At 35.5% G+C, this 12635-nt stretch overlaps 2 protein-coding genes across 4 annotated transcripts in view; one reads left to right on the plus strand and one right to left on the minus strand.

Annotated features, from left to right (window-relative positions):
* Nucleotides 1-12389, minus strand: part of AIMP1 (aminoacyl tRNA synthetase complex interacting multifunctional protein 1) — a 30930-nt gene extending 18541 nt beyond the window's left edge. The window contains exons 1-4 of one of the 2 annotated variants that reach the window (XM_058432420.1): nt 12157-12389; nt 4954-5087; nt 2520-2633; nt 1847-2014 (exon numbers count right to left, since the gene is read on the minus strand). In XM_058432420.1, the coding sequence (XP_058288403.1) occupies nt 1847-2014; nt 2520-2633; nt 4954-5062 (391 nt within the window). In that variant the 5' untranslated portion in view covers nt 5063-5087; nt 12157-12389. Of the gene's footprint in view, nt 1-1846; nt 2015-2519; nt 2634-4953; nt 5088-11907; nt 12055-12156 lie in introns of those variants that run through there. The other variant, XM_032172381.2, reaches the window with a different exon arrangement.
* Nucleotides 12274-12635, plus strand: part of TBCK (TBC1 domain containing kinase) — a 271930-nt gene continuing 271568 nt past the window's right edge. For both annotated transcript variants that reach the window (XM_032172492.2, XM_058432416.1), the window contains exon 1: nt 12274-12566. The gene's annotated coding sequence lies outside the window, so the exon portion shown is untranslated. The remainder of the gene's footprint in view (nt 12567-12635) is intronic.

The following is a 12635-nucleotide window of genomic DNA, read 5'->3' on the forward strand; positions in this document are numbered from 1 at the left end:
AGATATGTGGCAGTCTAACTGGGCATGGTGGCTCATGCCTATAATCCCCGCACTTTGGGAGGCTGAGGCAGGTGGATCCCCTGAGATCAGGAGTTCGAGACCAGCCTAACCAATATGGTGAACCCCTATCTCTACTAAAAATACAAAAATTAGCCAGGCATGGTGGCATGCGCCTGTAGTCCCAGCTACTCGGGAGGCTAAGACAGAATTGCTTGAACCCAGGTGGCGGAGGTTACAGCGAGCTGAGATTATGCCACTGTACCCCAGCCTGCGTGACAGAGCAAGACTCCGTCTCAAAACAAAAAAAAAAAGAAAAAGAAAAAAAGATATGTAGCAGTCTAGAAAGATTATATGGGCACCACAGCCCTTGCATGAGCAGAATCTGGCAGTCCTAGCTAGCAGCTAAACACCTATGGAACAGCCCTCTATAACCAGCACTGTCTAATATGGTAGCTGCCAGTCACATAGGTTATTTAAATTTAAATTTAAAATTATTTAAATTAGAAATTCAGTTTAGTCATACTACCCACATTTCAAATCTTTAATAACCACATGTGGCCATTGGCTACCATGTTGGATAATGCAGATATAGAGTATTTCCATTATCATAGAAAGTTCCACTGGACAGAAGTGTTCTAATCTTATAACTCCATTTGGTCTTCTGGTCCTGCATGCTCCCTCTTCCATCAAAGGAGAGCCTTGTTGCCTTCTCTAACTAGAAGACTGATTAATCCTGAGTAGAACAGTGCATCCTCCTTAGAGAATAGAATATGGATTCCACCAAATTTGCAAGAACAGGTTATGTAGTTGTTTTGTGTCTACTCCTTAACATACTTTATAAACTAGAAGAATTAGTCTGACTTGCTTTCATTATAATCATACCACCTAGTGGTGAAGTTGTATAGCAGAGGCTGTACAGCCCCTACCTACTTGTAACTAACAGAGGTTACTGATGTTTGCCAAAGGAACTGTCAAGTGCTTTAGAGGCTAAATTGGCTTGGGTTAGTTCATAAATCCCTCTGCATGTTATATTTTCCAAAAAAAAAAAAAGTAAATAAGTTTAAGTATAATGAGAAATATTCATAATTATTTATAAAGGCACCTTTTTAGACATATCTGGGGAAAGGAAGTCAGATTTACGATTAGAATAAATAGCTTTAGTAGCAAGGCTAAAAATAAACTAGAAAAGATGAGGCTTTAATATTCAGATGAAAGATCATGAAAACCTGAAGTGAGGTAGGACCTAATGAAAGGAAAGAGCAGAGCTGGGGTCTATGTATGTTTTGGAGACAGGAATAACAGAATTTGTTGGTTAATTAGATATGAAGAACAGGGAATAGGGACAGGTTAAGGTTGATGACTAGATTTCAAGGGTTGTTGCCTAAGCGGATGGTGACATTTCTATCTACTTTAGTTCTCATGGATACTTGAAATCTTAATTCAGACAGTCTGCTTTGACTGGTGGAATGTTCTTTTCCTATCTTCACAACTGGTCCTAAGCTAGTTTCCTATCTGTGACTTCTCTCAAACTATGCCACAAATAGATACCAAAATTCAGCCACACCAAACTACATATGGGTTTCTACACTTAATCTTTACTGTCTATGTTTTAACTTGTGCCAGCCCCTCTGCCTAAAATGCCACATTTTTACCCCGTTAATCTGGTCAATATTCACACACCATTTCAGACCCAGCTTGTATGTTCCAATATCATATTGTTCCTAATTTTATCCTAGCTCATGAAAGTTGAACTTTATTTTTGATACTATTATTATTATCATTATCAAAACTTGACATTTTCTGATAATCCAGTCAAGAGCTAAATAGGCTTAAAGGTCAAAAATACCTTTCTTTTCAATTTTCTCTTTTGCTTTCTTTTCGTCTTCTGTTCCTCCTTTTATCTGTTCTTTAGTACCAGAAGATACGGTTGTTACTGGTGTAGACTGTACCACGTTTTCAGAAACCATAGAATTACCTTGCAGTGGAGTACCAGACGGAAATGGTATTTGCTTCACTGAGACAGAAAATGAAATAATGTCATTCATATTAAACCAATAAATATGATAAAAATATGAAATTGCGAACCATAAATGGGAACTCTTTTTAAATGAAAAATTCACTGTATATGGCTATCAAATATCCACTGTCTGAGACTATAAAATGGCTGCCAAAAAATAAGCATATTTTAGCCATTATTGAGGTATCAAAGAATAAAGGCGTGATTCTCATTTAATCAATTACTAAACTGAGAAACCTGCAAATAAGAACAGCTAACATTTATTATGAACTTACTATGCCCCAAACACTTTTCAATTACATGAGAATTAACTCATGTAATTCTCATACTCTAAGAAGTAGGTTCTATTCATGCCCCCATTTTATTGATAAATCTGAGTCATTTAGAAGTTATGAAGTTGTCCAAGTTGCCTAGATAGAGATTCTTACTTCTTTCCTCACTGTTAGTGTAACTGGCCAACTTCTTAACTTCTGGATTACTCAAATTTTCTATATTTAATTACCTCCATTTTGAATTTCTGCCTGAATTAGCTCTTGTTTCAGTTCTTCAATTTCTTTCTTCAGTTTAGCATTTTCAACTCGAAGTTTCTTCTCTTCCCTCAAAGTTGCTTGCAAAACTAGGATCAAGAACATCCAGTTAAAATATGTGTTTTTAAAAAAGGTTTTGTATGAATACTATTTGAAAAGAAGACAGCCAGTATAACTACAGCTAGGATAATACTAGCTCTAGTGTAACCAAATGTTTGGCCAGTGCCTTTATGCCAGTTTAGTATTATTAAAACAAACATGATATTTAAGAGAGAGAAAGAAAGGGAGAAAATACATGAAATAAGAGTAAAACAGAAAGACTTTGTTTATGAATCATTTTCCTCACTCCTATTAAGATGCTAACTAAGATCAAATTACCACCTTTTCAGCATTGCAGCTATAATAAAGGGCAATGGTAAATAACTTAAGAAGCTGGCACAAAAGTGTCAATATGTGGCCAGGTGCAGTGGCTCATGCCTATAATCCCATAATCCCAGCACTTTCAGAGGCTGAGGCAAGAGGATCACTTGAGCCCAGGAGTTTGAGACCAGCCTGGGCAACATGGCAAAACCCCATCTCTACAATAAATACAAAAAGTAGCTGGGGGTTGTGGTACATTCATGTAGTCCAGCTACTCAGGGGGCTGAGGTGGGAGGACTGACTGAGCCTTGGAGGTTGAGTCTGCAGTGTGAGCTGAGATAGTGCCACTGTACACCAGCCTGGGTAACAGAGCAAGACCCTGTCTCAAAAAAATTTTTAAAAATAAAAAATAAAATGTCAGTAACAGATACTGAAAAAAAGAGAAGCATTATATTAAATTATACATATACTTTTAAAAAATTTCTGAGACGTTACAACACAAGCAAAAACTATTCTCATGTCTTTCTTTTTAGTCATTACCTTTTAAAAGCTGAATATTGCTAAAGTCTGAGTTAAACTAATCAAACATTCAATGAGTGAAATAACTCAAGGATTTGCTCAAAATATAATGTATGTGTTAAAGGTGTGCAATGGGGTAACAAAAATATAAGAGAAAAATAATGGTTCTCAGTGGGGTTGGTACTGCTTTGTAGGTAGGATTTTGAAAATCTGTAGGATTATTTTTGATTGTTAGTACTGGCATTTATTGGGCAGAGGCCAAGAATGCCAGATGTCCTGCAGTATGCTGGATACACCTGCAAAATGAAGAACTGTTTCACATCCTGCAGAACTTTATAGTGGCCTATTATAAATTTGTATAGGTAAAAATCCTATTAATAATTATTTGAGCCTAGATTTTAAGTATTCTTTACATATAAACACAAAGTGTTTTTAAGCATGTTTATTATACCCTAAATTTTCTGTGAATCAAGTACCACATAAATCAAGAGTAGACTGTACCTTGTTTTATTCAAAGTATTATCTAATTAATCACTCATCATTTTCAATAAATCATCTATACCACTATCTGCTTCTGGTATCTGAGATACCTAACAAACGCAGTCTGACTATATACCTATACTAGTCGGCATTGTACCTATTGCATTCTTGATGATTCCATGTATGTGAATCATGTGGCATGTGACCCTCTTACACTGCCTTTAGTGGTATAATCCTGCTGAAGTATTACTTACTGAAATACGTATTATTGTTACTACTACTTATACCTTTCTTTTTATTTCTCTTCTCTATTTTATATATAAGATTAAGATATGTTTTAAAATTATATATAGGTAGGTTATTTTTCTAGGAAATATTTTCCTTACAGGATATTAACAGAGATTTTATAAAACATTCATTCTAAATTGGGAGAAATTTGACTAAAAACTACCAGTATAGGCTACCAAAGAATAACATAAAGGTGAAGAATAAGTAGAAAGATTTTCAAATTGGCAAAACTAAAATGCTCATCAAGAGGCTACGAAATGGCCACCTATAGAAGACAAAATTCGGTTTACAACATATATCATACGAGCAATGACCGTTTCCAATCTCTTCATCTTTTTAATAAAAAGAGAGTAAGAATTTTAAGAAAAATAATTTTAAAATCTCAAGAAACATTATAAAAAAAGAAACAAAGTGGTATGTTAAAATTAGAAAAAAAATTGATAAAGTTTCTGGAGAGTAAATACAGGTTTTGATAAGCCATTAGCTTATAAAATGTAGGAAAGCATTTATTTCTACTAGTGACAGCAAAAGATTTTAAAATTTCTATTCTGCCATTAACATTGACTACTGAAAATAAAATACATTTAAACAAACAAAACCAACTGAAGTCCTGAAGGTAGAAATTCAGGTTTGATATTTTTCTACATATAACAGAAACTTCTAAGTAAAACTTAAATAACTTATACGGTAAACATTATTTTTTCTCCATCAGTGTATGAATTCATTTTAAGTATCTCCTTAAAATATTTTAAATTTTCTTACTTGCTTTCTCCTTAAGTAGAGAAACTTGCTGCTTCAGATATTCAATGATTTGATCTGCCTCTGCACCCTTCTGCTCCAGTCTCTTCAGAACAGTATCATTATTTGCCATTTTTGCCAAGAGACGGCAGAAAATCCTAGATGAAAAATAAAAGTGATAAATTACACTGTGAAAGGAATAAATTTATACTATAGGACACTATGAAAAAGCAGTCTGAAAGGAAAAACATTTTCTACTGTAATACATAAATATGTTAGAAAAGTATTTTTCCTATGGAGAGCAACAAGCCAAACAAATAGCAGAAATGTTAAGTAGACTAATTCCTGAATCTACTTAGAAGAGGAAATATAGTTTGTTCTTAAATGCAGAAAACGGGCTATTTAGCCACATTTAAGGTTGAAAGATTTTAAAGAAAGCTTCAGGTACACTAAGAGATAACAATAACAATAACCTTAACTATGCTAATGAGTATTACATCTGTGTTCCAAAGTAAAGAGTTGCTGACTTCATTTCTTTGACATTTCTGTATACTGGATCTTTCTACTGTGTATTCACTTAGGCACAATTTTCAAGAAGAAAATGTCAATTAGGAAAGATAAATATTAAAAGAAAAATCAACAATTAAGAAAATATTAATCATATGCTTGTTCAGATATAATGTCAATATATACTGTTGTCTTTATTTTAAAAATTAGAATTTTAGTTTTATAATAAATTCAGAGAAATTTTAAAAAATACTATCAAGGTACAGAAAAATGTATGTAAGCAAACATTCTGAGATTAATTCACCATGTTAAAGTTTAAACTGCCACATACTAAGAAAAATAATCACATTGACAATGGAGAGGGTTAATCGTTAGTAATACTATGAACTGTTCTACCTGATTTAACAAGAATTTATAATTCAAGGTATAACAATGATACAAGCATTGCTGAAATAATTCTAACTTTAAATAAATGAAGCAGCACTCAATATTAATGGTGAAATTTTGAATAAAACCTAGATAATAGACACATAACAGATTGTTTGAAAATTTCAAATTATTATATAATACCAATCCTATATAAAAAATATTCTGAAAAGCCACAATACACTGCCTGGTATTTATTTTTGATGTGACTGTCTAGATCTGTTGGCTCATTTTTGAGCATTAGTCTATACTTAAATCTACTTGTTTCATATCAGCTAAGATACTAGTTTTCTAGTTTTTTTCTTAATTTTCAAATTTGAATAAGATTATTTGAACCATATCTTTTCAAAATGTATTTTTCTAAAATGCACCACTAATTCACATTCATTTTAGTATTATTCATCAAATATGTCTTTGCTAGAGATGTAGAAGTTGCCAATTCTGCCTAATCAGACACTCATTGTTTGTGATAGCTACATTTCACCTATTGAGTATATTTCATCATTACTTATGTTAGACTAAAATAAAAAAAAATCAAAAACTAAAGAAATGCTGTAACTCAGGATACTAAAATTCAGAAGAGCATAGTTGTTTTTTTTTACTTTAACTTTCTTCATATATCCATTTCTGTTAATATATTTTCTCTACAATTCTGGCTTTGCAAATGTTTAAGTAACAACATGGTATTCTGTGTTCATTTTGGTAAAAATGGCAGAGTTTAAAAGGTGGTATCTTCATTTGAATTTTTGTGCTCTTTTGGTCTGTATTTTTCTAAACTGTTAAAATAATATTCCATATAGAATAATGCTTATAAATAAGCCAACAGTTCTAGACAGTCGCTTCAAAAATAAATACCCACCAAGTTGCTGAAAAATCAAAAAAAGAAACTCATGTTCTGACTCATCAAAAACATTAAAAAAATCTTCTAACAGTAATTTGGAAAATAGAGATAATAAATCCTAGCCTAAGAGAAAAAAAATACAATTTTACTGAGCTGATAAATCTGTTAACTATTTGCAAAATACAATTGGAACAGTGAGTTACATAAAATATGACTTTTATAATACATATTGAAGAACAACCATAAGTTTAGGAAAGAGAATGTCAAATGTCTGTATTTCAAAATACAGAAATACAAATGAACTAAACACTAAATACACATATGTAACTACTAAAAGGAAACAATGTGATAAAAAGAAGTGATAAAACTTTTTTTTTTTTTTTTTTTTGAGACAGAGTCTTGCCTTCTCGCCCAGGTTGGAGTGCAGTGGCACAATCTTGGCTCAGTGCAACCTCTGTCTCCTGGGTTCAAGCGATTCTCCTGCCTTAGCCTCCCAAATAGCCAGGATTACAGGTGCCTGCCACCTGACTAATTTTTGAATTTTCAGTAGAGATGAGGTTTCACCACGTTGGCCAGGCTGGTCTCAAAATCCTGACCTCCCTCAGCTGATCTGCCCGCCTCGGCTTCCCGAGGTGCTGGGATTACAGGTGTGAGCCATTGCACTGGCGCCCAGACTCCACTTCTTCTCCAGTCCTAGATAACTGGTTATCTGGAAATATTATTCATGATGCCAATATAAAGAAGTCTCATCTTGTGAAATCTAAAAATATTTCACTTCTAGTTATGTCTGTGTGTTAACAGAACTTTTCTCAAGTGCCAAAAGCCCTTTGCTGTCTTTAGAACAGAAGCTCTGGAAACAGGTTTTCTAATACTTGTTGATTAATTATCATTTAAATTTTTAAAAAATATACGTTGGATGCATAAGTTTATGTTAATGTTTTCTAGTAACGTGCAGATAATGATCACTAGCACTGGCAGAGGAAAATGGGTATATATACCCTTGGGCTTGCTTATATATACTTAGGCTGTGCGACCTTGGATCTAAATTTTCTATACTTAATTTTCTTAATTTAAAAAATTACTTGCACCTGATTTCACCTCTTACTTCCTTGTCACCTCCTTTCAGGGCTCCTTTTTCTTTATCTATCCCATTTATGATGCTGTTCTTCAGGGTTTGGTCTTAATCACTAACCTTTTCTAGGGATCACAAACTAGCCTGACAAAGTTCAGGGATATCTTTCTTTTCCAGGGCTAACAGTGTTGGAAATAACTGATGTGAATGTCTTTAAGTGAGACAGACAAGACACTTTACTACTCCCTGTTGTCTGCCATTTATATTACCTACCAGGCTCCTAAAATAAGTTCATGACCCCAACTTTATACTCCCTGATTTTGTGTCATGTGCTGGGTTTATAGCAGAGAACAAAAATAAACATGTTCTTTGAACTAACTAAGCTTTCAGACAAATGGGGGAAACACAGTTGAAGACATTTTTAAAAATAATGTTACGCTTAGGGCACAGCGACAGTTTAACAACAATACTGCTTAAAGCTCAAATAAATGTTTTACCATTCAACCCAGTACTCATTTCATTAATCTCTATGCTAATTACTCCCCTGTGATTTTTCAATTTTACATTGAGTATAAGTCAACCTTCAAAATTTTAAATCCTCAGAGTTTCTAATATGCATAAGGTTTCTCATAGATGATAATAACAACTACATATATTTGTAGAACATGCACTATGGCTGGCTAAATGCTTTACACAAGTCAATTTCGAATACTGTAATAATCTCCATTATACAGAGAAGAAAACTTGAATTAAAATTAATTTGCCTCATGTAATACATAGTAAATGAGGATTGAAACTCAGGTCTGCCTGATGCTGCAGTTAGCTCTTTTAATGCTCTAGCTATAATTTCTCTAAAGGATATAATTACGAAGCATTTTCCAATATATTTAATGACAGAATCCTAACACAGGAACAACTATTAACATTTATTTGAACTAGTATTCTCTAAAACAGTTTAGGAAGTGCTGGTTTAAGTCTCTAGACTAAAATTTAAAAAAATTTAGACTGTGAGATTAAAATAGATATAACAATTACATGCACAGTAATTGAAAATATAAAACATTTATGAAGAGAAAAGCACAGAAAACTGTAGACCAAGTATGTTAATTGTGTTTGGTGAGAATCAAGACCTTTCCTTTTTCCTTTATTAAATTAAAATGGTAATAATGCATTTTTTATGACAAAAGCTATTGAAACATATTATCTAAATCATTCTGTCCCGTCACATTAATTTTGTCCTTCTCAGTTTTAATTATCATATTTCATCAAACCTAAAAAGCCATTGATACGATGCCTCTAATGCAGAATCCCAAATACTGTACATGAATTTATAGTACATCTTAATCATTAAAATACACACACAAAAGACGATTTTTGAGATTCTGAGATCTTCACTATCATTTTTGTTTACTGAGCAATGTCCTCAGTAGTCCTCCCCACACCATCTAAACTGCCTGCAATCTCTTTTAAAAAGCAAAATCTCTGCCCCATGATGACAACATTGGGAATCAAACATAAGTAACTACTTTGAAATCAAAGTTTTACAGGCAGACTTTTAATTTTAGAATTCTTATGCTATATAGGAACGCTACACAAATTTGAAAGTGTCTCTACTCAAAACCTCTAATTTCACTATTTCAGAATTACAGGAGGTAAAAATTTACATTTTTGTTGGAAGCTTTAAATACTATACAAGAAATCTAAAATGCCATCAATTGTAAAATGGCTTCAATCCCAAGAAGCTCTATTATTTTATGTACATTATGAAAAAAACCACTATTGAATCAACTGACCCAATGGTTTCTTATCACTTAGACACATCCTACATTATTTATTGACAGACTTCTTTTAAATTTAACTCTGGATTTTTATCTTGTATCACCCTTTTGTTTCCCCACATACACAGTAATTTTTCATTCTAATGCTAATCATAATCTTCTAAATGATTTTTAAAAGGGAAATTACACTCAACAACTATATGCCAATACTGCATATATAACTCAACCGAAATAATGACAAGATTAAGTTATGACTAACTGTGTGTAAGTGTGGGCAATGACAAATACCTCACAACTGCCAATTCATCTACAGTGATTTAAAGATGTCAACAACTTAAAAATACATCCCTATTTCAGAGATGTAAATATGAGAAAAATGTGCATATCAGAATTGATGGAATGCAGTAATTTTAATCATTTTCTTCCTTTCTTCTCCTCCCTTCATTCCTATTCTTGCCTTGCAACTTCTTTCCCTGATTTGCTACACAATCTAATTACTGGATATGTAAGAATATTATAGTGTACATAAAATATCCCACACTGAAAGACTGTCCTTATTATAGTGCAAAGCAATGTGGTACCTTTTAGAACTAGGTGAAAATTCCTGCTAGGATTTAAATCATATGTATCAAAAGTCAGAATTTAAAGAAGATAAGAAAATTAAATACGCTGAGAACAATGCATCTGAAGACACTCAAAATATGTAAGCGCAGCAACCAGCAGTAATTCCATAGGTCTTTTATCAACCTTTGCCAAAACCTATAAAAAGAGTATCTAAAATTGCTTTTTTATGAAAGTTCCTATTTATTCTTGTTTCCCTTACCAGAGAGCCTGCTTTCCCTTTACTGATGAGGACATAGGGGGTCCTGGAGGTTTTAAAGGATGGCTATAAGGAAAGACTATAGAGTGGACAGCTATGAGAGGCCAGTCCATGCATTTCTAAATACCATCATCATTAACACAAAAAATTTCCTCCCCAGTAAAGAGTCCATACAATTTAAAAAAGAGTATGCCTTGGCCTCCCATGACCCTCTTACCTCATAATAAGGCCATCTTTTACCTGGTTCAGATTTGCAGACTAGGCCCATTACATACCTTGTCATTAAATACCTATAATACACCCTAATCTTTGCAATCTTGACAGATATGATTTCCACTTTATAGAGAGATCCAGGAAAATTACATGACTTATCTGAATCCCTTCAAGTACCACATAGCAAAGCCATGATTTTAACTTGTGTTTGCCACTCTGAAACTCACATTGGAATTCATTTTTCAAGTGTCCTCCAAAGCCTAATTAAATAAAATTAACCCTGTCATCTATAATACTCTTACATATCCAAATTAAGTGCATCAAGAATATAACTGGCCATTTCTTACCACCCATAGTCAAACCACCACTATACTTCCTCTGGATTTTTGCAAAACTCTTCTTATTGGTCTCCTTTCTCCTACCACGTCCTCCTCTGTGTATTTTCCTTAAAGAGTGATCCTCTTAAAAGGAAGTCAGAGCCCATCACTCTACTGCTCAAAACCCTCCAAAGTCCTATTTCATTTAGAATAAAAGTTAGATGTCCTCAAGATCTTCATGACCTGCTCGCCTTGATTTAATCTCCAGTGAAGGACTAAACCCTTCACTCAACTCTGCGCTACAGGCCTCCTTGCTATTCTAGCAGGTTTCTGCTTCATGACCTTTGCAATGGCTGGTCCCTCTGTCTGACTGCACTTTCCCAAGATATTCGCATGGTTAAATCTCCCACTTCTGTCAGCTCTTTACTTAAAAGTCATCTTTTCAGCAAGACCTTCCTGTGTCACTTTATATCCTTCTTCCCTGCTTTACATTTCTCTTCAGGACTATCATGACCTAAAATACAGTGTTTCTAATTACTTTGCTTAGTATGTGCCTTCCTCTCTAAAATGTGAGCACAAGTAGACACAGATTTCTGTCTGTTTTGTTCACTGCTGTTCACCTAATGCTTAGAACGGGGCCTGGAATAGAGTGGGCGCTTAATAACTATTCGCTCAATGAATAAATTCCTGTCTTCACCCTCCTCTCCCCCAAATCACCCAAGTCCTTTGACACACATTCACATAACAGTAAATACGCTTAGGGATCGATATTTTTCTGTAGCATTCTTAACTTAGGCCTGCATCCCATTTCTCAAACGTGGCTCCTTTAGAAGGTCTCAAGTTATTTCCCGTTTCCTCAGGCCAGGGCTGGTCCTGCTGCGAACGGACTACCCATTAGCACCCGCAGGCCAGGTCCTCTCTCCTGGAGGCAAGTTAGAGAAGGAAGACCCCTACGATCGCAATCCGCGATCCCCGAGTGAGTGACCCTCCACGACGTCACTCACATGAAGCGGAGGACACGGGTTCCGAGACAGCCACAGCAGGAAGCATGTAGGGACAACCACCCGCGTACTATAGCAGTGAGAAAGGACCCAATGAGGTGTCCTTGCTGAAAGCCTGAGTGTTCTACAGATTCAACCCTCAATTCTTTCTTCCTCTTCCTGGGCTCAGTCCCATTAACCTGCCACACCACGCTCCTCGTCTTCCATTCCCTCACCCAGTATTTTCAATCGACCCCCCCAGGCCCCCCGCACCTCTTTCTCTGTCGCTGTATGTCCTTTTGTGGCCAGTTTGGGCAAGGGGAAGGACGCCACAAGTCGGGGTCTTTCCTCAGCGTTGGGTCGCGGTGGCTGTGAGGGCAGAAGAAAAGGCCAGGCTGAGGGGAGGGTGGAGGGTGAAAAGCTCGGGTCTGTTGGGAAAGGCCAGGCTCGCGCTCCTGGCCGGGTTCCGCGAAGGGAACCTTAGCTGACTTGGCACGCGGGCGAGGGGCAACGTCTGAGCTCCCGGCGTTCCAGGAGCGGCCTCTTTTGGAGGAGAACCTGAAGTGCAGCGTCTGGTGCACTAAGCCGTAGCGGCAGCACCAGCCACAGCGACAGCGCTGGGGCCCTGTGTAGAAGCTCCATCCCTCTTGTCTTTGTGCTTGCCTGCGTCCCCAGACTCAGAGGCAGGTATTTGGGTAATCCAGTTTTCCGTGTCGTAGTGGGTGGGGTCTGTGGGAGGTAGAGGACTATCA

This window comes from Hylobates moloch, unplaced genomic scaffold, assembly GCF_009828535.3.
Source record: "Hylobates moloch isolate HMO894 unplaced genomic scaffold, HMol_V3 SCAFFOLD_2, whole genome shotgun sequence".
NCBI lineage: Eukaryota > Metazoa > Chordata > Mammalia > Primates > Hylobatidae > Hylobates > Hylobates moloch.